The 26,278-nt window shown below is 41.1% G+C and overlaps 1 protein-coding gene across 7 annotated transcripts in view; it reads right to left on the bottom strand.

The window, feature by feature from the left end:
- Positions 1-26,278, bottom strand: part of EXOC6B (exocyst complex component 6B) — a 448,390-nt gene that overhangs the window by 223,445 nt on the left and 198,667 nt on the right. For all 7 annotated transcript variants that reach the window (XM_037898400.2, XM_037898402.2, XM_037898398.2 and 4 more), the window contains exons 7-8: positions 25,511-25,687; positions 16,937-17,005 (exon numbers count right to left, since the gene is read on the bottom strand). In XM_037898400.2, coding sequence (XP_037754328.1) covers positions 16,937-17,005; positions 25,511-25,687 — 246 coding nt within the window. The remainder of the gene's footprint in view (positions 1-16,936; positions 17,006-25,510; positions 25,688-26,278) is intronic.

The following is a 26,278-nucleotide window of genomic DNA, read 5'->3' as shown; positions in this document are numbered from 1 at the left end:
AGGTAGTGCTGGCAAGCTGCTAGGAGAGAGACACTAAGTGCTGTGAGAACTGGGCTGAAGTGGTCCAAATTGTATAGGAGAGCAGCAGAGAGGACAGACAGTAAAGGCATCTAAATAAACTCCTAGTTTTAATTTCTAGGATCAACCAAAAACACCTAAGCACATTTATGGAATGACATCAGCAAATGGGACACTGGAGGTAAGAGAGCAGAATGAATTGAAAACTTTTATAAATCAAAAATTGAGTAACAGTATTTATAGTTTGTAATATGGCTTTTAAAAATTCACCTGTGTAATCTGACTGACTGAACTGACTAATCTTTCTGTCTGCGCTTGAAAGAATGGGCATGAAGCCATCAGCCCCTAGAAAACGCCAATCAGTAGAGAACGCTGCAGTATGTCTCCCCAGCAACACTGGCTACCAGTGCACATCAGACCTGTCCTCTGCTCTCTGCATTGGCTTCCCATAGAATATCAATTCAAGGTCAAGGTCTCAGACCTTATCTTCAAGGCCCTCTTTCTACTACAGGATAAAATCCATTTATGCAGCAGACAGAGCTTTCTCGGGGACTGGTCTGAGACTATAAAACAAACGGTTAAGGGAACGAAAGGACCGTCACAAACCACACCACCCTGCACTCCAAGTGCCAGGTGCACTCCTCCAACCAGCCTCTTCTAACACACACAACATGCACATTTAAAAAAAAACAAAACACTACTAAAACAAAACATACACAATTCTCTGCCTGGGGAAAGATAAGAGAGAACAAATAATAAATGATAGATGCCAGATACGTCTCTTACTGCACAATGGGAAGGTCCTCAGATATTACAGTGATAAGAGTGATAAAAGAATGTATCGTAGAATACTGAATGGGCACAACTGGCCTCCTCAGGGAAAATTAGATCACTGCTTTCATCGAAGCACTTTATAAAGCAAAATTTACAAAGACTTCAGAGATGGGAGTAGTAAGACTGATAATTCACCTTTACCTTTTACCGGCCATTTTACCTTTTCTTGGTCTTTGCACGGTTCAACCGCAGCTGTAATATTGTGACCTATCGGATAAAAGATAGGATTCCCCACTTTGAATTCTACTTGGTTGTTCAGAATCTAGCTCCTTGGAAACTTGAAACCAGTGGCTATTTTCTTAAGAGAAAGGGTGTTTGAGTCCATATGTTCAGGGCTTGGATGGTTAGAGGGTTGTGCTTTCTTTTTAAATAAGTAGAAGGAAAGCCCACGTAGCAGTCAACGCAGAGGACTAGGAGACAAGAGATCTGGGTTCTCTTCCCAGCCCTGCCACTGACCTTGGGAAAGTTAACCTCTCTGTGTGTTTCAGTCCTGCCAGCTGCAAAATGTGGCTAGCACTGCTCACCTTGTACAGGTGCAGTGAGGTTTAATTAGCATTTGTAAACAGCTTTGACAGCCTCGGATGAAAGGTGCCAGAGGAGTTCAATGTAATACAGAAGAAAGGGCATTCTGAAGTACTTTTTGCACTTTACACTGAGCAACATAAAGATTTATGAATTTTATGTATGGACAAGCAAAAAAGACGATGAAATCTTGGATCTGCCAACTCTGACATCCTTTTAAATAAACTATTCGTGCTCAAGAGAATTTTAATCTTTATTTGCTATAATTAAAGATTGCGGAAATATCAATGCCTCCTGTGATGCTGTCAGATGCCACAAGCTACACAGGGGTAGCTGGGCAAGTACTTTGATGAAAGACCTCCAAGGAACGGTGCACAAAATGGTACTACCTTTTCAGCGAGGAACACTGTACTTTCCCCTTTAGTTCAGTTCTGGATAAAGCTACTAGCAAGGCATTGGGAGCTGCTATCTTTTGGGTGCGACATAAAACCAAGGTCTTGAGCACTTCAGTAAATAGGGATTCCAAGGAATATTTTGGGTGTTAGCCCCTGTTTGCCAGCTAAATTCCAACTCAGATAAAATCCATTTTACCTAAAATCCCCTGTACTTTCAATTGGATTAGAGTCTTAACTTCTAGTCCTAAACTGTTGTGTACTGTCATGCCCCTTTAAACAGCTATTACATTACTCCCCAAAGGTGGATTTTAAGGTCAGAAGAGACTATTATCATCGAGTCTGACCTCAAGCATAATACAGGCAATAAAATTTCACCTTGCATACCTCTGCGGCAAACAAAGTGGTACTTGTGTACAGTTTTATAGTGTTGTCGTAGCCGTGTCTGTCCCAGGATATTAAAGAGACAAGATGGGTGAGGTAATCTCGTATATTGGACCAACTTCTGTTGGTAAGAGAGAGAAGCTTTCGAGCTCACACAGAACTCTTCTTCAGGTTTTATAAACAGGTGTAAAGCACACTTGGATATTCAGAGTGAAATGGGCTCCTAGTATGATGCAGCCACAATTCTTCTTGAAGAAAAATCTATATCTCAGACTATCACTCACATTTTAGTAGGTTTAAATGTTAACCTGAAATGTGTCTTCCTTCAAATTTAACAGTAGTTGATGAATTTGGTGCAAGTGTTTGCTACTCCTTCAGTCATTCAGAGATGCCAGAGTTTATTCAGCTATGGTCTGACAACCCCTAGCGTATTAGATTTTCAGCTTCTCCAATCCAAATTTTGTCCACCTTACATCATGCTTGGTAAAGTGTGGGGGTTATAATGTTTACTCAAAATAGGTAAACTATCACAGAACGCAGATGATAATCTTCCCAATCGTGCAGCCCTTTTTAACATTTACAACTCACAAAGCTCCCATTGAGTTCCCTACGTACAAGTACTGCTGGATTAGACTTTCAAAATTAAATTTCTGGTATTTAAAAATAAATAGTTTGCATATTTAAAATACATTTAATTTTCACACAGAATTAAATGATTTACAGGTTTTAAACATTTTTCTTTTGGGTTCTTCAAAATGTTCATTTCTATTTTTTTAAATAGCTAAAACAGGAAGAGCACAATATTTGAAACTGCTATGGCTGAAAAGTGATCTGGGGTTTTGATCATACTGATCTTTAAAAAGTAAGCAATACACTAAACGTTTCCGAAATGACAGCTTTGGCTTTCATATTTCCTTGTAGTGGATGAAAAACAACATGCATTAATTAAGATACATTGGGAAGAGTAATACTTTTGACTGATGAATACATTTTTATCTCCAAGCAGCAGCAGGGAAACAAGCGTTGCAACACATGATCATGCGCAAGAAGAGATCCAGGGCACTGATAAGACATCAAACAAAAAAGCTTCTCAATTTTTAAAATTTTTATTTTGTTTTATGACAAAACAGTTTAAGAGCGTACTCTTATGGCTGGTAGGCCAAATCATGCCTATTCTCCTACCCGTCTGTTCTGAGGTCTGATCCATTCTTGTCCTGTGATCAAAGCCACGGATGGATACATGCAAGATGCGGTCTCTATCAATAATTTTTTAAAACCCATTTAAAATCAACATTTGATTATTTTAAAACATACTTCTCCTAGAACTACCAAGATGTGCACATGCCTAACTGGAGTGATCTGGTGCTGTAACTGGCCTTCCTCATCTGATTCGCCTTCCTAATACCAGTTACCCCATGAACTGCAACATATCCAAGTTAGGTTGTAAAGCTCTTTGTGGCAGGGATCATGTCTTGCCTTTATTTTTTTTAAATAAAGCATCCAGAACACTTTAGGGACCCACTGGGTAAAATACAGCCTTGCTTTCTAAGAGCTGGTGGAATTTTCTGGAAGGGGGACATTGATTTGGGGATAGAGAAAGGTATTTAAAAGGTGATTTTATGGCACATTTTGGACTAACTGGCCTAAACAGCGCTAACAGTAACATTAAAAGCTAGTATACATGTCTACTTTGCTTTTCATCCTCAAAAGCTTTATAAACACACTGAATATAGAAATGCAGAAATCACTTCAGTGCCTCTGTGAAAACTTGTGTGACTTTGAGAAATTCATTAGTCTCTCTGTGCCTCAGATCACCAAATCTGTAAAATGGAGATAATAGCACAACCCTACCTCACAGAGGTGTTGTGATGACAGAGACATTAAAAGACTGTGAGCTGCTCAGAGAAGCCATAAAAGTATCTAAGATCGATAAGGCAGAACATTCTGTTCTGTTGACGAGGCAAGGAAGACTTGTATGAAGGCGAAATATGATTAACCAAATCACTAATGGGCTAGAGCACTGTGTTAACATTAACACAACAGGCAAATACATTTCTCTTGAAGATGTACATTCGGGCCACTCAGTAAATCCTGCATGGGAGAAAATGCCACTTCTAACAGACCTGACAGCACAAAGTGAGCACATGCCAAAGTGATATGCATATTCAAGTCCCTATACTTTAACAGCGAAGGAGGAATCCAAATCTATTTTGCAGTGAACACTTCTGCTCGATATCCTATACAAGGAAGCTGATGTTTTAAGTTTTGACTGACGAGACCTTTACGTGGTGACATGCTGCAGGCTAAAAGAAAGAAGCCAATCTCAGACCAGAACTGTGTAACATTTTAAAGAAATTACTGCATGCTCAAACAATGGAATATTTGTCAAAGTACAACTTGATCACCAGAATTCATCTGTTTTTCATAACTACACTTGACCTAAACTACATTGACTGAACAAGGTAGCCTGTGTTTTTCAGTCTGGAAAATATGGCTTTTCAACTTTAAAAAAAAAATTTAAAGACCACACTAAAGAAACACTAGTTACAAAATGACTGTGGCCCAGAAGACTGAAGTGCATTAGGATTTAGCCAAGGATGACGAAGAATGATTTTTCCTTGTTACAACAGCAAGCAGCTAGTAATCTTCAGGTCATATTTTTGGCAGTCTCCCCTTGTTTCAGCTACCCTCCACGCTTAAGCCCAGGAATGTCTGCCTTACTTGTATGTTGGTTTCCATTCTTTCCTCTATTTCCAGTCTTCCTTTCCTTAGGTTACCCCAGCATCCTGAGGTCATGATGAATGGATACAATAGTGTGGTATTTATGGTTTCATACCATGTTTTAAATTCTTCATTAAAACTTTAATAGCGAGCTGACATGAAAATCCTCCAGTTCTCAAGAGATTACCATTTTTCCCACCAGAAGAACCACATGCAAAGACTTCATGCGAGGGAGAGGGACAATTATTTCTCAAGTATAAGCTGTGCACACTGGAAGGAGTTTGGTCTAGCCTACTTCAGGAAAAGTCCATTCCAAGAATTAGCAAAGAAGGATTTATTCATATGAGTAGTATATAGTTCCACTGATTTCAAAGAGAATACTCACTGAGTAAGGTAATAATCATGGTCAGAGTTGCAGAATCAGCCCCTAGGTACGATGAACAACAAAACTACAGGGCGAAGTGGGGACAAGGAAACAGGAAGACCACAGAAAAGGACAAAGGGAGACAATGTTTTTAAGAGAGCATTAGCTGCAAAGAATTCAGGTAATTAATTTTGTTCCTGTTTTGCGCATTTTGCCTTTTTAATAACCACCTCTTGTCACAGAACTAGTAATCTCTAACAAACTCTGCATTAGTTGCCTGGAAAAGGACACAGGGAAATATGCTACTAAATGGGAGACCTTTGCACTAGAAAAAAAATGTTATGCCATTAAATTAAAGATGATTTTATTTTAAGGTTTCTTTAGTAAAGAAGAGGCTCCTCTTTCTATCAGTTCAATTGCAGGCTCAGGAATTAGCAAAACCATCCATCGCACATATTGTCTTAGTTTCAAGTGAAAGAACATTTACTCATTTTTAAGACTGATATGTGACATTTTAAGCTTGGGAAATCGTTTGTTAAACTCGCACATTTGTTTTGCTCTCTTAACCAGGAGCTTCAGGGAAAAAGATCTTGGCCGCAAAAGTGAGAAGTTTATTTTATTTTAGCACGTGTACTGCAGACTATTGTCCTCTCTGCACAGACCAGAAGGCAGTTATATAAACCCATTCAACAATGTGATCAAACCCCCACTGTTGGGATGAGAGGAGACATTAAGTCTATGACACATTAAGTCCTTAGCGTCTCTGCTGAGACTGCCAACAAGTGGGGCTAGTTAGTTCCAGTTACTATGATGGCTCTTACATGCACAGGAGAGAGACAGACTCACCCCCTTCAGACTTTTGGCTAAGATCACATACAATATCAATGTAATATTGGATACCTCCTCTGTCAGGGGAAGGACTTGGTGATGTAGTAGCTGTTTTCCATCTTTAGATTTAACCACCAGATGGTTACTCCTTTCAGTCACTACCAAAATAGGCTGAATTCAGACAGGCAATCTAGACACTTCAGGTCCATTTTTGGTCAGTAGTTTGCTATGAAGTGCAATAGTTCTCTGAAAGATGGCACCTCCTACTCGACTAATCTCCTACTGCCCGGATTCACAGTCAGATCTGCTTCCTTTTCCAACTTAACGAAAAGTTTGATCTTTTTATAAACCCTGTTAACACTGCAGAACCAATATAGTTATAGGGTGGAGTCCAACAGTTTAGGACTTGAGGTTGGATGGAGAGCGGCAGAAGCAAGGGGGTGGATTTATTAAAAACCATGCTGAGAGAAAGTTTAACAATGTTAATGCACTACATTAAAAGACAAAGGGCTCTAAGAAATAAGTGAAACGAGAAAGTGCACTAAAAAGAACAAACATGAAAGGGTTAAAAGCACCAGGATTCTTACACACACAAAGAAACATGGCATTCAACAGTGAGGGCTTATGTGCCTCCATCCACCTACCAGACAGGCGCATTTGTAGGTAACTCAGGACACTGGTACCTCAGGATACCATCCCCCTTCTTTTGTGCCCCTCACCCAAAAAACAACATACAGATGGCAGTAATTATGGGTTTGCAGATGACAGTCGGGTGAGGAACTTACAATGACTAGGTAGAGGAATAGTTGGGGATAGGTATTACATATACACACATAAGGACCTCAGGTCACTTAGGTTGTGTGATGGAGTCCTTGACTCTACCCTTTGTCTTTTTAGGCTGTAAGCTCTTTGGGAAAGGGATAGTGCTGCCCAGTTTGTATACCATCACATTTTTCCATTCCACAGCATAAACAACTACACACTACAGCAGGGGTGGCCAACCTGAGCCTGAGGAGCTGCCAGAATTTACCAAGGTTCATTGCCAAAGAGCCACAGTAACAAGTCAGCAGCCCCCACATCAGCTCCCCCTCTCCCAGCGCCTCCCGCCCACCGGCAGCCCCCTCCCTCCCGATCAGCTGTTTCGTGGCATGCAGGAGGCTCTGGGGGCGAGGGGGAGGAACGAGGGCACTGCAGGCTCAGAGGAGGGGGCGGGAAGGGGTAGAGTGGGGGCAGGGCCTGAGCAGTGAACCCCTTCCCCCCCCCCGCAAACTGGAAAGTTGGCACCTGTAGCTCCAGCCCTGGAGTCGGTGCCTAGACAAGGAGCCGCATATGAACCTCTGAAGAGCTGCATGTGGCTCCGGAGCCCCAGGTTGGCCACCCCTGCACTACAGCATCATGTAAACTAGAGCAGTTTGGCAGGACTGCCTCGGGAAGCATGCTTAGGTGCCCTGTGCTTTCATAAACAAGAGAACTCACTACGCACTCAAGATACAATTTTTTTCTGTTATTCCCACGTTAAAACAAAGAGGTGGTAAAATAAAATGGTATTTGATTTTTTTCAAGCAGCTGTTGTGCAAGATGCACAGCCCTTGGGCTACAAGACCTTTACGATGATGCCCTCAGTCTACAATTTTCAGCATTATAGTCACCATCAGAAACATATATCCTTTGACTAAAATTTGCAGCTATTATTCAAAAGAACAGGTGCTACTTTTATACAGCATTACACACACACACACACAGCTTTTCATCCTGAAGGAGCCCAAAGCCTTTAAACTATGTACTACAGGAACACTGAAATACAACCACTTCCGGGGTGAGAGGGCATTAGAAAAGCTGGATGCAGTAAATTATGCAACAAGAAGATGTGGTTTGACAGCACAAGGTAAATCCCTAGTCTCATAACAATTTCTGTAGAATCCTAAGTGTCCATGTGTAGCACATAGGACCTCTGATTTTTTAAGGTTTCACCCCATAGATCCACAAACAGTATGCCTCTTAGAACTCAAATTAACAACTTCAGAAGGCTAAAGCGATGAATCATTTGTGCCAGATTTTAAACCTGTGATTCCAGGGAGTCCAGGTTTTGCAAAACTGAGTCAGCCTCGAAGCTATATGCAATTTTATTATACATACTGCAAAATACATTACTGCATACACAGAGTGCTTATCAGATCAGATCTCAGAATCTTTGCTCTTGCCTCATGTCATCCATATAACATGACCTAAGTAGACCACCAGTTGCAGTTTGAAGAGGCATTGGTATTCAGAACATTACTCAATGTGTTTCTCTTATCTCTCCATCATTAAAATATCACCATCCCATCAGATAGCAAGCCGCTTTGGTACCACACTCTTGGAATGCAAGGGCATCGTTTGTTCATTGTACATGCTGTGCCTTATTTCCACATTCTCCTGAACAAAGGCATGTGCCCCTGAAATAGCGGGTGTATGCGTCATAAGTCTGTCCTGCAAATTGCACACCCCTTCCTGAATAAGTATTTGTAAACAGACGGAGAATTAACTTTCAGCCAACTCAAGATCCTTCATAAAAAAGAGACTGTATTCAAAACAGGATGACAATCATTTCCCAACTAAGGTACACACAGGTACTTAAACTACATATGTAGCAGGGAAAGAGCAAAAACACAGCTATGCACCAAGCAATTCTATTCTATTCTATGTGATCCACAGAAACATGGTGGCTAATTATTTCACAGTCCTCTTTAGGAATGGGAGTTTCTGGTCAGCTTGATTGTCAGAACTTGACAATTCTCAGGAGCTATGTCGGGAGAAAATATGTTGCTTTAGTAATGCAGATAGTTGGACCGTACGACACAAACTCACATTCATAACTTTCTTTACAAGCAACATTTTAAAGGTTCACACTTTCCACTTACTCTATTGAATATAAACACCCTTAGGAACCAAGGGTACCAAACTTCTGGGTACTACAAAGTAACAAAATAAAAGGCGGATATCACATAGACACGATTGGTATCACTTGCTAAAAAAAAAAAAAAAAAAAAAAGAGGAAATGAATTCAGTATGCAGAACGTCAGGCTAAGAGCATGGTCTGACAACCTAGTGGCAAGACCCTGCACTTCCATGAGACAATACAATCCAGGCACAACTCAGAGGCGTGGGGCACCATCAATGTAGGGGCAGTAGATCATATTCAGTCCCAGAAGGTAGTCTCCTACTGTTCAACTGCATCACCTACAGCTGTTTAAGGAGTGGTTTTGATCCAGCTGTGGAAAGAACAGCAGCTCCAAAGTAGAAATCTGACGGTGGGAGGAGAGGTTTAAAATGGGAAGATCTGCTAGGCAGGCAGAGAGAACCTTTTCCCCTCCAGTTTAACCGAGTTTTGCCTAGGAAAACAATCTTAATGGATGCTGACCTTGTTCTCACTCTAATCCAATACACTTTCAGAAAACTCTTTTCAGATCAGTGTTCCTCTTCAGCACTGGCTCCATCACTGTGGTGTTCCTCCTGAGAGGTCACTGCACCTTGACACCACCACGGAAGATCTTCACCATAACGTCATAGCGTTCTCCAAACTCAGAATGTTTCTGTGACCCTCTCACAAACTCAGCAAGGTCAGTCTGGGTCAGTATTTGAGCAAAACAAGAAGTAGTGCTGGGGATACTGAAAACTCAATCCATTCCATGTTATGGACCATTTAAAATGAATCTCTCATGACGAACTGTCGTCTGAGTCCTGACGCCATACCTTCCGCGGAGCAACTAAGACTGCTGGTTAACCCCTTATTTTAACCACTGGGATAACAACTGATGTGATTGAATCAAGAGAAAACCCAAAGTTATGCTTTAAAGTTTAAATGTATCTGCAATTTGCTAGTCTACATATGCAGTGTAACAGACAGGTAAGGCTCACCTAGTTTTGTAAATAAATAAAAAATGGTGATCCCTGTGAAAGGGACTTGAAGCCCTGGATTAATCATGCTCTGCAACCCCTACCTTCAGGTGACAAGGATCCTGCATTTGGGTTATAGTACGTTGCCACTATATTTAGGAGGAATTATATGTTTTTTCCCTAACATGGCTGTTTTCCAAACTGAGTACTTGGAGAGCCAACGCTGTCTGTGATCATATCTAGCCAGCTTAGAACGAACACTGATTTCTCTGCTTCTTCTTTGATCGAAGTCAAGTTGTATCCCCATGGGTAGTAAGGTCACAAGGTTAAAAGAGCAATATGACAATTACAAAAAGTTAAATCTATGGCCACTACAGACAGACACACTAGCCAGGGTCCATTAGCACGTAGTACAGAGCAGTTATCTCAGGTCACTGACACCAGTTCACTCTAATGGCTTTTCCTGTGTCCTTATCAATCCAGTGCACAAAGTATCTCACCCTAGCCTTTCCCTATGATCTCAGTACCATGTTTACAGCTATCTAACTCCACCAGGCACCGGTGAGTCAGCCAACTCAGCAGACAGTGAGATACGCCAGAACAGAATGATGGGACAATCTGCAAAGCAACTGAGATGAACTAGGAGTTAGATATTTCTAGAAGGAAAAATTTCCACTAAACAAAAAAAAATCTCAAGAGAAAAGGTGAAACTTTTTAATAGCTTTACATTCCCAAGGACACAGTGGAAACAAACTTCACAGCCCTGATCTAGAAAATAAGAATTAACAGACCCTCCACATTGCAGTTCACATTTCAGTATCAGTGAATAAAATAAATATGTGTTTCAAAGAAGAAAGCATCTCTTTTGGTATGAAAAAGAAGTCTGGGAGCTACATTACTTGAACAGTAGTTTCAAGAATAAGAGTGATGATCAGCTCTTAAAAGAGAAACTACTTCAATCCCTATTACAAAAGCATGAGCAGATGAGATTTTTATCTATACTGTAGCACCTCTAATCTTGCAGAGTTGGGCAAGGAGCGAAAAGAAAAGTAACCGTCACAATCAATATTTCCAAGAGGCAGACAAAGCAACAACTGGTAGTCACCAGTGCAAATGAAATATTAGAGCAGAAAGTCAGAAAGAAGAGGAACATGAATACATCAGAGTAGGGACTATTAGGAGGGAGGAAAAGTGCTAGGACTAATAAATAATGACATTTAAGTTGTGATTCTGGAAAGCGACTCATGATGTTCCATATTTATGGTCTCTCAAGAACTCCAGATTTAATCTGTTCATTGAACGTAAAAGGATGTTATTTCTAACTGCCAGTGCCAAAAATTCAGCCTGGAATCTGAAAGTCAAGCTGGGTGCCCTTGTGCCTCGTGAATCACTAACTGTATACATTCTGCAATCAACACTTGATTAACAATTCTGTGGACGCATGAGTCCAGCTCCCATTCCCAAAGCTGTGCTGGCTCTGAAGGACAAACTGAAATAGAGTAGTAAACACTTGCTGCAGTCACTGAAGTAAGCAAATGGCTGAATACTTCCAGAGAGAACACCTGAGTACGTGAGGAGTAGGAAAGGGCACATTTTACATAGTATTGAGAATAGAACCCCACTTTTAAGGGCAAGTCTACAATGGGAGAAGCCCTCTCTTCATCCTAGCGCTGTCTACACTGGGAGTTAGGTCAGCGTAACTGCGTCACTCAGGGGTCTGGAGTTTTCACACCACTGAGCGACAGTTATACCGATGTAAGTTTATAGTATAGACCTGGCCTAGGACAATAAAGTGACTGATGAAAGGGGATGAGATGAAAACAGGAGCAGAGCTGCATAAAACCTTAAAGCACTGTCTACTGTAGATTTTTTTTTTTTAAAATAACTCTGTAGGCCACTTGACCTTTACCCGAGACTGATCCCACCGTAGGCAGGATCAAAGCATGGGGACTGCCCACACCAGTCTTTACACGTGTTTAAAGTATCTTGAGCTAACTGGCAATCAATTAACTTGAGGTTAAAAAAAAAAAAAAAGGGTCTAGAGAAGACAAAATGAACACTTGACAGGTTAGGTCTACAGAGCCTGCAGAAGCAAGCCTCCCAGCCTGGGTCAACAGACTCGGCTTAGCAGGGCTTGCACTAATGCTCTAAAAATAGCTGTGTAGACAGCAGTGTGAAGCTGCAGCTCAGGTTGTAGAACAACTTCGAATCACTGTCTACACAGCTATTTTTAGAGCACTAGCGTGAGCCCTGCTAGCTCACATCTATTGACCCAGGCTGGGAGGCTCGCTTCTGCAGGCTCTGTAGACCTACCTAGAAAACAATATTCACGGCCTGAACTAGGAACTTTGTTCTCCCTTTAACATTTCTGTACACCACAGCCAAAGGTGTTGAACTGCACCGACAGTAAGTATTCAGAAGTGTTTCAAATGATTTTAAAAAACCAAACCTTTTCCTTCCAGTCTCCTTTATCCAGAATCACAGTGTCATCTGCCAGTTCCAAGCAGATTCCTCGGCAATCATAGCCCAAAACTGTACTGGATTTTGTTTTTGACTGTCTCACTGCTGCTAAGTTCCAGGTTTGGGATAAGTTCCCCTCCCTACACCCTTCAGTTTACGGGAAACATAACACAATAATCAATTTTCATTTTATATTATGTAAAGCAAAGCAATTCCATCTCTTGGGTTCGAAATCCAAGACTGCCAACAGCTATACAGATGCCATACGAGATAAACAAACTATCTAACCCAAACCCAATCTGTCCTACTTTACTTTGGATATTGATCAAACCAGCTTTTCTAAGAGTTACATTTGGGTGAGGGAAGACCTAGTATATAATAAATATCAATGGCAGATTCACTTCACCCAAATACTGTAGTTTCATCTCAGCTTTGTACAGGGATCCATTAACCAATTCTGCATACTGCTCCATTACCTCTGGGTATATATGACATGAAAAGACCACTAACGTAATGAAGTAGTAGATTTACACGCTAATTGTAAGTAAATGTCTTTAAATATATTGCTGCTAAACAGAAAGTGGGTATATTCTGTTATTTGTGTGTATCCGACCGGGGGTTAACTTTGGTCGATTGGTTAGAATAGAGGAGAGGCAGGGTTTTGTTCTAGGCTCTCTCCCTGACTCCTTGTGCTACTTAAGGCAAATTGCTTAGCCTCGCTGTGTCTCAGTGATGATGCATCTGTTCTCTCAACTCTCTAGTTCATTTTTTGCATGCAATTCCAGGATTTAAAATATTAATGTCTGTGGTATCCAGAGATCCCAAGCAGAATTAGGACCCCATTATGCTAGGCACCGTACAACCATATCAGAAGAACATATCTGTGTCCCTCTTCCAAACAAAGTCCACTATAAGCTGTTAAAAGAGGAGAGGGGTACACCACATACACACAGTTTTTATGTGCATTTGTCATATTTTCTTTTGCTTGTATATATTTAAAGTGGCGTCTATCTCCATCTGGCCCCACAGCCATTATTAGTCAGCTGGTTTCTCAGAGTAAAGGATTGCTGACAAATAGTCCCATAAAGCATCCCTATCAGAGCCTGTCTCCCCTAGCTCTGTTACCAAGTCAAGGACCAATGCTCAATTAACCACAGCCTGACCCTTGTTCACTTTCTTTCCCTCTCCTCTGCCCTTCCTGCAAAAGTTCAGCACTTCCTGGAAAAGTCTCACTCCCCGTTTGATATTGTACTTCGCTGTAGTTGCTGAAGGAAGGATTTACAGGTGCCTGGCCCCGTCTGCAAGACCATGGCCGAAAGCTGACCTCATGTTACAATACGTGAACTCCTGCCCTGCTGATAAGGCTGGCAGATATGAGCAGGATTTTTCAAATAATCCTTTGGGAATTTATAAGCAGCACAGCCATAAAACCGAGGTGACTGGAAGGTCGATTTCACTAAAAATAATAAATATTGCAATGTTTATTCAAAGTAGGCCTTTGTAACTGCAGGCCAAGCACTTAGATAACACTATTGTAAATGACAAATATTAGGAGGTTTTGGTAACTATTATATTATGAGCCTTCCGTCTGACACTGATGTGGCCATTTCCCTTGGTACTTGTCCAATCTTTGATATTGTTCAACACTAGCTGGGCCTAGAAAACCAGTTCAGGATTCAACCACAGGTCAGGAAAAGGGTAATTTTCCTTTATGGTTGCTTGCCTTACTTCTCTGCTCTTGCTTTACACGCATGTCTTCTTGACAATTCTGCCTTTTTCTTGCTTCTTCTAGGCCTTTTGGCTGAGATTCTGTATTGTAGGGTTTTGGTCTAGTGGGCTCATCAGAGGACTGGGGAGAAGAGCTCCTAAATTCTAATCCCAGCACTGTCGCCAACTCCTTCTGTGACCTCACTGCCTCAGGTTTTTCCGTCAAATGGGAATAACACCTACCTACCTATTCCACAGGAATGTGGGGAGGGTTGATGTTTACAATGCATTTTGAAGATGGAAATTGCTATAATAGTGCTAAGTATTAATATTTGACCTAGCAATTTTAGTATCTCAGAACACTTTACAAACATTGAGTCCCACGCCTACGTGAGCCAGAAAGGAATAATAATTTAATCATTCAGACATGTATCCATTGGGGGTCTATAGTCTATCCCCAGAAGAGGGATGGACTTCATCTAACATGACTCTTCCCATCTCAAGTTACTTTTTGAGCACATCAAAGAGGCTCCAGGTGCACTCTGTCCCAGAGCATAGTGGCTGGCTAGTGGTTTACTTCCAGCTGCAGCCGAAAGCAATCAAACAGCGGCGTGGAGCGTTAGCCTGGAATCTGTTTATAGAAGTAGCATTTCTCTAGCATACAATAGGGGAACATACAGCCATGTTCTATATATGACAAAGGAGGAACAGTAAAAGCACCATTACGTAAACCAGAATATAATGTCAGTCTAGAAGATACATATGCACTACAGACTGCAATACTCTGAACATACACTGATGCAAAAAACTAATGTCCTGTTTTCACCCTTTACGTAATAGCATTATATACAGCCTTCTATTAAACAATGATATGCAAAGCTATGAGAACAGAGCCTCTGATTTTGCTTTAAATTAAATATACATATACGCCTATGTACAACTGAAGTTTTTCCAAATCAAATGACACTTTGAAATGTACCAAGGGGTTCAGACAATGGTAAGCACGCTAGCACACTCCATCCAACATGTAGTATTTTGTCTTTGTCCAAGACAGAGTACACTCAAAATATAACACATTCTGGGTAGGTTAACTTTTTAATGCCAATGAAGTATCATGGCATTGTAGCCAAAGCTATATAATTACTAACAGATGAAGACAAAAAGGTTATATTTGCATTTTTATGATGATTCCTTGCCTTTAGCAAATTCATGTGTAGGTATTGCTGTGGGGGGAGGGCGGGGGGCGGGACTGGCTTTAGATCTACCATAAAAGAAACAACTCTGTTAGGTCTGGCTCCACAGCTGCAAGGGAGGCAAAGCTGCTCGATTACATGCAGAAACCATGCACTCTTCTTATGTGCTGGCTTGACTTTAGAGGGTTCTCCTGTGGCTGAGAAAGCTGAAGAGCTTTCTTCAGCAACTGTGGGTTACTGTCATTAAAGAACAGCTGCAGACAAATAGGTCTTTGGATTTCCAGTTTGAAAGGCTCAGATGAATTACTGCAGCAGTCTAAAAATTATGACACAAGGGAGTAATGGCTGAAGTGTCACCCACAAAGGTCATTTTCTCTGCTCATATTGAAGGGAGTAACTTTTTATCAATATACTGGAAGGTCTGGAAAACCACATTTTGTCTAGCAACCTACCAAAACTAGAGGTGAATTTTACTGGATTTTAAGTGGACCCACCTTTCTAAACAAAGCAAATATTTAGAATTCTAGATCCATCATCTCAAATGTGGACAGAAAATTAACGGGCTCTAAAGTTGCTGATGATCTATCTATCTTGGGGCTTTATACTGCCAAACATCACCTCAGTATCTCAGTGCCTTCCAAGTAAAGATGATCGCAAATTCCCTAGTGGACTTCACAAAGTCTCTGGTTCGTCTCAGTTTTCAAAATAAAAGCTCTTGGTTTTGTTGGCTGGTTGACTGATTTGTTTGTTAGTTACAAATTTTTATCTTTGTATTTTTTTTTTTTTATTTTTTTTTTTTTTTGGAGGGAAATATTTGGGTAAGTAGGAGTGACAATGTGGTAGGTAACATTTTTGCTATTGTGGGAAGGTTTCCACCATTGTGTGTAACTGATGATCAGGGTCACATGGTTATTTTTCTCTTAATATACAACAGTGATCAAGAACTGACTAAAATGCAGCAGAAAATGGTCTTATCACTTACACAGCCGTGTAAACATATCTTGATGTTTTTCAGGGCAGATAAAATGGCAAAAGTCCGACTTCTAGAAAGCTTGAGCCAAGACAGTAAAACTGTGGATTTAGTTACATACCATATGATTTTAAAGATTGGAAATTCTCCAGTTTTCAAAAGAAGGAAGGTGCAATAAACAACCACCACCACCTAAAACTGCTGTCTTTCTTGATAACTCAGTACATGACTTTGCATTGATATAACAGTTATTTTGATTAAAGAAGAATTATTTTAGGGAAATATATTTAAGCTAGAAATTGTATTTGGCTCCTTATAAACCTCAAAGTTGTCGTGGCTGAAGAAAATGGTTTATATATCTCTGCAGTCTGCCAATATAAAATAGCTGTTTGGTTTTTACTCAAACCCCTTCCTCTACTGTGGGCTCCCAATGTTGCCCTTGCTTCCCTTTGTCACATGCTGCTGAGATTCTAATTTTACTAGATACTGCATTTTCTCTCAAGGTGAACATAAGCAGACACTAATACTTGTTATGCAACAGGTTCTTTCCAAGAGTGTCTACATAGATATAAGGAGCTGCACCTAATCTTGCCATTCAAAATCAGGGTAAACTTCCGTGCCATTTGTACAAACTGTACAGTGAAAACACCATCGTAGACCTACTTACCAGTACAGAATATATGTGCAAGCATCGGTACACGGGCGAGAAATCCACCAAATCCTGGGCACCAGGCACCTACAAAGACATGAAATGGAAAACAAGAGGATCAACATATAATCTACAAAGCAACTGGCTACAAATAAAGTACATAGTGTGTGGGAATATACAGACATACTATAGACTGCATGCTGAGGATTTCAGTTATAATGAATTTCAATAGCTAGTAAGTACTGTTCAGTGTTTGATTTTTAAAGCAGGTGCGAGCTGACCAAAGCAGCAAAATTCAACATATGTTGCACCCAGCACTCCGAGCATCAATCTCTCTAAAAAACACATACCATCTTCATACCCTTTGTTAGTCATCTCAGCAGAGAGGCAAAAGATGTGACCAACCATGGTTGCTAAATGAGCTGTTGATCCTTGATAAGGCTTGAGGCATGTTGGCAGAAGCTGTCACTGACTTGATCTGTGCCGCACCTGGCCAGCAGCAAGGTACTTCTCTAGAACTGGCATCAACACTTAACTCACTTAAAGGACAGGTTGAGCCATTTTTTAAAAACTGCTTACTGAGCCTGCCGCAGGGCTGAGAAAGCACACACGGGAGAGGCAGAAAGTAAGAGACCGTAGAAAACTGTGCATGAACGGCATCCACAAGCTTCACCCTATGGATCTATTCAGGTCAGTCGTGTACAATCACAGGCAACGGGCAGTCGAGTGGGATTACCGATATCAATAGCTCGCTCCGATCTTTTAAAACAAAACCTAAATGTACTAATTGTACACAGGAGCTAAGTAAATGTGTGCTCCTATCACTCTTACCCTCCAGCCCCATTATCTCCATTTCTTACCTCACCGTGTTATGTCTTGTCTTAACTTGATTTCAAGTGTAGACTTAGGGCTTGTTTACATTGCAGGGGTTACAGCAGCAGCTTCATAGCTATGCCACCGTAACCCCAGTGTGTAAAATGGGGGAGGTTTAGGTTGGATATTAGGAAAAACTTTTTCGCTAGGAGGGTGGTGAAGCACTGGAAGGGGTTACCTAGGGAGGTGGTGGAATCTCCTTCCTTAGAAGCTTTTAAGGTCAGGCTTGACAAAGCCCTGGCTGGGATGATTTAGTGGGGATCGGTCCTGCTTTGAGCAGGGGGTTGGACTAGATGACCTCCTGAGGTCCCTTCCAACCCTGATATTCTATGATTCTATGCACACCACTGTGACAGAAGGGGCTGACCTATCACTGTAGTAACTCCACCTCCCCAAACGATGGTAGCTAGGACAAAAGAAGCATTCTTCTGCCGGCCTAGCCACATCTCCACCAGCCGTTTAAGTCAGCACAGTGGTGGATTTTTCATACCCCAGTACTGTAGCTATGTTGACCAAAGTTTTAAGTGTAGACCAGGCTAGAGAGCATAAACTCCTCAGGCAAGAACTTTCTCTTGCTATGTGTTTGTACAGTGCTCAGCACAATGGGGCTCCAGTGATAAATCAACAGTAGTAATGGGGGAAGGGGGGGGGGACTTCACCTGTTCACAACATATAATAACGACCAAATTAACCAATGATTTCCCATGAATTAGAATTTAACAACAAACAATTACTCTTCTCCGATTGTTAGCAGTGATCATTAGCAGTCCTTGGAGCCATGGCTGGTGGTCCACAAATGAAATATTTTGCTAACGAAGAGGTGTAGGTTGGGGGAAGCAGAAGGGGAGCTGATCCACAAGAGGAGTTCTCTTACAAGAGCATCCCACAATTTTTTTTAAAAAAATCTCTGTATTTCCTTAAAAATATTAAAGCCCAGACATACACAATATAATAGCTATTGCTCTAGAACAACTGCAGACCCCTGATCAAGACCTTATATTAAGATTTAAACTGTTTATCTAAAGCATTTTCAGACAATCATTCACAAGTTCTATAGAATATTTGTTCTAAAAACCACACACATCCTTGTGGAAGTGTTCAAATCCTTTACCCTCTTGTGCAGGGTGTTAACCTGAGATTGACTTAATATGAGGAAAAGAACAGACTGTTCCCTCCACACAGCGCTCCAACTCTAAGAGTGAATGAAATAACCCACCCAGCCTTTTGAACTCTTTTCAGACTCTGTCCACTGTATGCTTTTGCACGTACAAAGTATTTGAAACAAACTACTGTGGCAAATTTAAAACACTGCCCAACAATCTGCATTGTTTTCTACTGCACTGGAACAATACATTTATTGCTCTCCTAGCAGTCGTTAGCTTCCCTGGGTAGTTTCTTGCGTAACTTTCACAGCCACCCGTCACAAAAAGACGCTGGCCATTACAGTTTTGTACACAAACCCTACCGGAATTATGGCAGGTCGGCAAGAGACGCCCTAGAGACTGATGTCTGTACTACCTCACGTTGCTTACGAACTTGCCGCTCTGACAATACTGCAATACAAAAGCAAAGCTCAGCACATATAGTTTGTGATGGAATGCCACATACTGGCAGGAAAAGGAAATGAACAATCACTGAAAATCACCCCTGAATAGCTAGATGAAGAGTATTTTAGACACTGAAGTGAAGAACAATACGACAACCAACATATCTGATTAAGGTGTGGAATCTCTCTTTGTAGCACTCGTTTTACTCTCATAGATAAGCTTGTGTTTCTGAGGTTTGAGGAGCAGCAGAGATGTTTCTAAGCTTGCAATGAAAGAAACCTAAAGCCCCCTTTTAATAAAAAGGCCACTACACTCTGCCATCAGCACCTCAGTCTCATCTCCATTCTCCACTTTCATGAACAGCAAGTGCATCCCATCCTTACCCTGAAATTTTCCTTTCTTCAAACAGTGAAGCCCACAAACTCTAACTCTGGTCTTCAGCACATTTGCAGGATGGGAGGGGGAGGCAGAGCCATCAGTCCCTGTAAGCAGCCCAAACCCTTCCGTCTGGGTTAACTTGGGTTAGCTTCTATGACTCAGGATTCTAGCTGGCTTAACCTTTATAACAAATTCTTAGCTCTGAAACAAACATACATTGACTTAGGTGACAGCTAAGGAATGCTCTGCTTTTTTGTTTTGGCCCCAAGCTTGTCCAGAATTGGCTGTATCTATGGATATTGCTACTTGTAGATAGAAAGTTTTCATGTAAGTATGGATACATTTTTCTGAACCTCAGCAAGAAAAGAGCCACTGATCTTTCACTCTGGAGTTGATAGGAACTGCTTTTTGAGAACTTCCGATGGGGAGCCCATTACTTTGATTACTTTTTTTATAACCTTCCATTCAGGCACTATATCTGCAATACGCCTCTTCAAAGTCCACATCCACTGAGGTTTAAATATCATTTACAATATTTAGCAAACTCATAGGCAGCCACCCTACATCTCTCTGCATATGGTGGATAGATTCTCTTGGCCCAGAATGAGTTCACTAGCCTTAAAGACGAAGCTCTGATTGCTAACAGAGGTACTCAGCTCCTTGCTTTGTACATCTGTGACATGTATCACCTAATCCAGATGGATATTGATGGTTTGAGGCTTTTAACCCCATGTTGGGGGTAGAACACAATAATGCAGATTTACAACATCTTCTTGTGTGGTCTAGGTGTACTTCAGTTGCCTTATGAACACCTAGACCATGCCATAGTTTAACCTAGCAATAAGGGCTGGAGCTATTCTAAGCACCACCTTATCTGCATGAACAGTGCAATACTGGAGCTAACCGGAGAGTCCTTCAAACTCAAACATTCTACCAGCTGAGGTTATGTTGACAGCAAGGCTACTTTGATTGACTGGAAGTAAAGACAGGTTTCAGAGTAGCAGCCGTGTTAGTCTGTATTCGCAAAAAGAAAAGGAGGACTTGTGGCACCTTAGAGACTCACCAATTTATTTGAGCATAAGCTTATGCTCAAATAAATTGGTGAGTCTCTAAGGTGCCACTAGTCCTCCTTTTCTTTTTGGAAGTAAAGAGATATCTCTCACAAAAGATTAGCACAGCTTTTGCATAATTATTGATGGAGACAAATAAAAAAAAGAGTGGTGCTCTCTGGATCAGACACAGCTGATTGAGAAGTCTTCCAGGAGGAACTATTAATGTTCAGATGCAAGGATTTTTTTTTTTTTTCAGTCTGCCTGCTCCAAAAATGCTGACTAAAGCCAACACATTTATTTGGAGCATTGTATTTTTTATTCCCATAGCCAGGCATGCTGGGAACGAGCAGAATAATCCCTTGGGCCTACCAATGCAGCATTTGGATTCCTTCTTCTGGAAGTTCTCTGACACTAAGGTGACAGGCACCAGTACAAAATCTGAAGTTCAGGGTTTTTTGCCACCTTGTTATCATCCTTAGATCCAAAGTCATCCATGGGCAGATTTAAGTGATCAGGTTCTACGTCTCTAGGATAAAGACTCCATTCTCCCTAGTCTAACCCACATCTGCTCAGCCAGTCTGCCCTGATATTGTGCTTCTCATTAGCATGCAGGGAGGAAACATACCAGATTTGTTTCTCTATTAAAGGATCTGGGATCTCATCCTTCCCCTCTTTTTGGCCACCAGATCCTTTGAAATAGAGCCTCTGGGTCCTCTCCTTCCCAGGGAGGAGAGGACATGCCTTCAATGGAGAAAGCCAATTCACTATGCACCCTCTTGGAGAGGCTGTGTGAGGTCTTTGCCCTGTTTGAATATGGTCTGCAGAGCTCTCTCTTATCTAACTGAAAAAAGGAGAGTAAACACCAATCTACACTGGGACACATCTGATCACTGAAGGGAGGCTCTTGTGCACTAACTTCTCTCTCTGCCATTACTTAGCATTTTGCTGGGTGGGAGGTGGGGGGGAGGTATGTGCTCTATTTGGACTGAGCACCCCATGTGGGTGGGGAGTCAGAATGATCCTTGGGAGCAGAAAGGGCCCACTCAGAACGAGAAGGGTAAAGAATATCTAATCTAGCCCTGACTGAGTAATTCCCAGATGGTCTGAAGCACTACATTAGGAGTCAGCTACATGGGACGTTTCTGAGGAATAAATCTCCACCACAAAATGTCCTAGCCACCAGGCCTACTTGCAAGGGAAGGGTGATCCCCACTGAGGAAAGCCCAAGGGGAAACACCCCTGTTTAACTGTGAAGATAGATGGATGAATGGCTAGAGATGAGTCCTAGGGCCTCTCACTGTCCTTCTCCAGGCTGAATCAGTGTCTGCCGGCTTGGTCTCTTTTCAAAGAGTAGAGAGAAGTCCTGGATTGGCTTTTGTGCTGAACCAGGGCTGCTGTTGCAGAGGGTTTCAGTGGCCTTTAGTCTATCTGCCCTTACCCTACTGTTCCCTGCATGGGAAAGGGCTGTCTGACACTTCTCCTGGCTTCTTTGTCAGTGGTGCTCTGTTTTTCCCTGGGAAAGGTAAGCCTAAAACAGTCCCTCTGGGGAGAAAGTGATATGGTGCAAAAGATGCAGAGCTCCCCTATGCACTCCACAGGGTGGAGGAAGAAAAGTGCAAGAGGAGAAAATCTTCCTTTAAGACTATTTCCTTGGCTGCCTTGGTTCATTCCTTTTGAAGAAGCAAGGTGGGGACAACCCACCAGAGTGCATAACGAGATGGTGGCTTCATACAAAACAAGCCAACATTGTTTATTCACCCTTGGGGCTTTTAGCCCTAAAAACAGCCAATTAGTTTGACTTGAATTTGGAAAATCCAATCTGGAATCCTGGATACCCTAACCTTGGCAGCAGGTGGTCTGATTTCTGCCTACTTGTGAGTGTGGAGACAAGAAAAACTGAGGGGGCTCTTCAAGAGGAGAGGCTAGGGATGCTTTCAATGACTAACAAGTGTGACTGTCTCCAAAGCTGTAAGCAAGCTTAAGGCCTTACTGAAAAACATGTTATTAATATTTTACTCACATACAATTTCCTAGACATTTAATGGTTGCATTTCACTGTGCTCCCTTCCAGATGAAAACAGCGGTATTTGCACTAATAAACTATTGTTTCCTTTCCAAAGAGCTTTTTTTCTCCAAGTGGAAGAAATCCGATTAGGATAGTTAAAAACACTTCCTCTGCCTGCCCCTGAGGAACTGCTCTCTCCAAAGAGTTAGTAAGGAAACAACAAACAGGAGCTGCATTTTATATTCATGCTTTATGATTCTAAGCAAACTGGATAAACTTTATTTCTTCACTTGCTTCTGACAAGGCACCTAGCCCCTGCCATTTTCATTAGCACTCCCTCTGGACACACTTCTGTTTCACTACTCATTTCATCACCAAGGACAGCAACTACTCATTTATGCTCTGAATCTTGTTTCTGCAAAGACATTAGTCCCGTTGCCAATTTAAACCAACTATCTTCCAAAAGGTATCATTAAACCAGGAACGAAAGCTTATTTACTAAGAATCTAGAAATGAAAGATCTTTTCAGTCATCCATCATTCAGTCAATGCAAAACTATTCCCTACTGTAAGTTTACTAGTGTTCTGCCAGCCTAGCGTTTATTTTGCCAAGAAATGGAGCTGCCACCACTTCCTCCGAGAGACTATTCAACTGCATAATAAATGGAACTGTTGGGAAGTTTCTCCTAAGATCAGCCTAAATTTTCTTCTTCCTTAATTTCATCCCTGTCTCCTGATATTATAATACTAGTTTTGCTTTCTTAAGTAATTCCTCTCCCTCCTTGATATTTACAACTTGCAGGTATTTGTAGCATTGTGGCACATTAGTCTCAAATTCTTCAGCAATACCAACCACTTTCTATAGGGCACCGACGTCTTGTTCTGCAGCCAAGTGGACATTCCACGGCAGCATGGAATGCAGACAACTATTCAAGAACATAAAGGTTGGGGGAAATCAAATATTATGAGTACATTTACAGGTTTGTATTTATTTCCTAAAAATGTACCTTCCCTATTCATTCTCCTTATGTTTAACTTCTGCCCAATTTCTAATTTGCTGTGGGATCAAGTACTGGTGCAACATAAAAAAAACCAGAGGGCCTTGCCACAGCTTTGAAGATCAGTGTATTACCCCATCTTCTCACTGCTATGAAGGGGCTGACGCTCTGTTCTCCTTCCTGGCTGCTGGCATGAAAGGATTGCAGCACAGTAGGTAGAAAAAGGGGCTGCCTGTAGATAGGATGCTTGCTTATATTTACATAGAAATGTGAGAAGGCCCAAAAAATTATTTCCTAAAAGCAAGCTTCAGATAGTCAAGCGAGACCTGGTAAAACGTGAGTAAAGTGAAGTGAGACGATTTAAAAGCAAGCTGGAGATAAACAAACCCCAGGTCATGTTGTAAACATGTTTTGGTCCTATCTGGCTTATACAAGTGTGAGCTGAAGTGTTAATGTTTTGGAAAATGCTATCTATATTGATAGTAATTGGTACTGCATTTACGCAGATACTAATTAAGATTATGTTTAATGTTAAACAGCCAATGAGAACGAAAATATTTCATAATGATAACAGAAATACAGATATGGTAAAAGGTGGATTCAATGTTAACTAATTAAGGGGCAATATTATAACTGATTATAAAAAGGATAGCAGGCTAATTTTAGATTAGGCATGCCCATCCACCATCAAAGGTCCCTTAGAGAAAGGATTATACCCATTCTCCTCATTTAGGGACTGATCACCCCTAAATGCATCATTTCATCTCAGAATATGAGTACCAGTGCAGTGTATGGTTAGTTTGTAATGCCTGTTTGCTTAACTACCTACTTTATAGTAAATAAAGTTTGCAATTTTATCACTTACTGGGTCATTCGCAGTCCTCCACTAAATAATCTGTAACCACTCTGAAGGCTCAAACCTTAAAGAATTAAGTTTGCTTTTATTCCTTATTTTTAAAATTACTAATTGGGAACACATAAATGTAAGGTTCCAAAGAGGGACAGGATGGAGAAAGATGATCATGGGGAGAAAGCATCAAGTTGGGTGAAAAGGAAGCAGGGACTTAGGGGTGGGGAGGCAACAGCAGGAAGGGAGGAGATTATGCATTCCAGGAGCAAGGGCCAGAAAGGTTGTATATGACACAATATATTTTATCTACTGGCAATAGATAAATGGAGCTACGCCAGCAGAGAATTTGGCTCCTAATCGGTAGAAAAAAGAAGCAAGAGATTCCAAAACACTGAAAATTCTACTATGTGGCTCAAGTTTTTAATGAGACAGAATCTTTATAATCAAGTTATTTAAGCCTCTGAACACAGAAAATGTGCTTTCATTGTCAGCCAATATATACATCAAAGCACAATTCCACAAAGGCCACAGTATCTGCTTAATGGACTTTTTTCCTTCTTTCAAATTTTAAATGGCTATGTAAGACATCAGACTATGATTCCTAATAAGTGAAGAACGGGAGGAACCATCCCTAGTACAGAAAAGGGTAGTTCACTCTGTTCTCATTTTAATTTTTGTCCTCTCCGCAGAGATTGCCAGTTGGGATGTCGTCCATAGTTCACTATGAACCATACTGAGAACCAACTACTCATTTCATATAGTCCACTAAACATCTTTCCATGATACGAACCAATGTAGGGCAAATATGAGCTGACAAACTGGGATGTGAAATGTCCCATTTACAATCCCCTGGGCCATCCAATCTCCTGGTTTTTATATTATATGGGTACCTCTTCATCATCATCCTCATCTTCAACATCCAAGATCCCCGAATCCTGTTCAGACATCGGGCTAGTGTTTTTCACCTCCAGATCTGAGCTTGCACAGACATCTTTCTTGTATTTCTTTCCACCACCTATCCTGGGATGCTGAGATACAATATTATCCAGGTTTCTTTGCTGCTGGGCCTAGAACAAAAGCAGATTTAAAAGTTACTGATGACATTCAGTGATTTATTAGTTTGGATGAAAAGATGTAATCGTTCAGAAAATGCTACAAATATGAGACAAAAAACAAAACAAAAACCCACACACACATGATGGAACTGACAATTTATTGAACATATTTTCTAACCTAGATATTCCAAACAAGCAGAAGACTCATTTCAAAACCATTCAGGTGATTATGTATTAATGCAAACAATATCATGACCGTTCACAAATCACAATTCCAAACCCATCATGCTGCCATATTGATCTATTTATAACACCGATGGAGAGATATTAGACCACAGGCCATGTGGTGACTGTCACAGGATAAATTAAAGGGCTGACTTAACTGTTGGATATGTTCCTCTATTCAACCCATGTTAACAGAAAGCCCTCCACATCTGGACCCCAGAGATTCCTGAAAGCATTTTTGTGGTACCCCAGGAGAATGTAATTGTGCACTGTTAATTTACATGATCTGTAAAGGTACACAACTGGAATTCTCTCAGTGAGATAATAACCAGGATTCAGTACTGGAATGGATGACCCAGTAGAGATCCCTTCACAGGA

The sequence above is a fragment of the Chelonia mydas genome, chromosome 4 (genome assembly GCF_015237465.2).
Source record: "Chelonia mydas isolate rCheMyd1 chromosome 4, rCheMyd1.pri.v2, whole genome shotgun sequence".
NCBI classification, from domain to species: Eukaryota; Metazoa; Chordata; order Testudines; family Cheloniidae; genus Chelonia; species Chelonia mydas.
Note: the sequence above shows the minus strand (reverse complement) of the source record. Positions and strands in the feature narration are given on the sequence as shown.